General features: G+C 55.8%; 1 protein-coding gene across 1 annotated transcript; it reads right to left on the bottom strand.

The window, feature by feature from the left end:
• Nucleotides 1–272: 272 nt before the first annotated feature.
• On the bottom strand, nucleotides 273–832 carry LOC104493106 (inositol 1,4,5-trisphosphate receptor-interacting protein-like 1; the record flags this gene model as incomplete). Its single annotated transcript, XM_010135732.1, has 1 exon — nucleotides 273–832. A coding segment is annotated over one exon (560 nt), but the record flags the coding sequence as incomplete, so codon positions are not given.
• Between the last annotated feature and the right edge of the window lie 61 nt (nucleotides 833–893).

Raw genomic sequence — 893 nt, 5'->3', positions numbered from 1 at the left:
AGCCTTAGTTACAGAGTCGGTGAAGCCAGAGGCCACGGCCTCAGCTCTTCTGCAGCGTGCTCCCTGGCACTGGGGCAGCCGAGCAGTCAGTGCCCTGTGCCCGCGCTCCCTGACAAAGCGACACACAGACACACTGCCAGAGGTGGCCTCGGTTCAAACATGCAGTTTATTGGCAACTCTGTGCACGCAGCAAAGCTCCCCGAAGGAGCGGACTCTCTTGAGGAGGTGGCGGTGGTCACTGTGTTTATTTTCTGCTCCTGATGGTGTCCGAGTTAACCTTGCTCCGCAGCAAGCACCATCTCAACCAGGAGGGTAACATTCGCAGTGCATGTCAGCTGGAGCCTGCAGAGGCGCTTGGTGGGCAGCACTGTCAGACGGCAGCCTTTAACATCTGGCAAAGCCTTCCAGGATGATTTTACCAATTTCTTGAACCAGTGAGAGGTTTTCGCCAGGTCTAGGTAGGAGCCGGTGCAGAGGGTGTCTAGGAGGCTGGGAGGCTGATTTCTGCTCAACTCCTCCTTGGGGTGGTGCAGGAAGCACAGCATGTCCTCGTCCAGCTGTTCCTTCTCACAGGTGCACTCCAGCCCCACACGGATTGTGCAGTCCTGCACCTCTCCTGTGGTGCCTGGCACCAGGTGGAAGGAGTGCCCACGGGGTGCCTTCACGGGCATAATCAGAACACGGATACCAAAATATTGAAGGTGACTAGGATCTTCAAAGTCCTGTCTTATGCTGAAGGGTGTCTGCAGCACTGGGAAGAAATCTTTCTTGGACTGTTCTTGGCACTTATGGAGCAGCTCATCCACCACGTCATGCACAAAGGCAATTAACTCTGGGAGGTTCACGCTGCGCGTGCACGAGGTACTGTCCACATCCAGTGCAAGTCCAGGTTT

Source organism: Buceros rhinoceros, unplaced genomic scaffold (assembly GCF_000710305.1).
Source record: "Buceros rhinoceros silvestris isolate BGI_N320 unplaced genomic scaffold, ASM71030v1 scaffold46094, whole genome shotgun sequence".
Taxonomy (NCBI): domain Eukaryota; kingdom Metazoa; phylum Chordata; class Aves; order Bucerotiformes; family Bucerotidae; genus Buceros; species Buceros rhinoceros.
The sequence above is the reverse complement of the archived record's forward strand: the minus strand, read 5'-3'. Positions and strand labels throughout refer to the sequence as shown.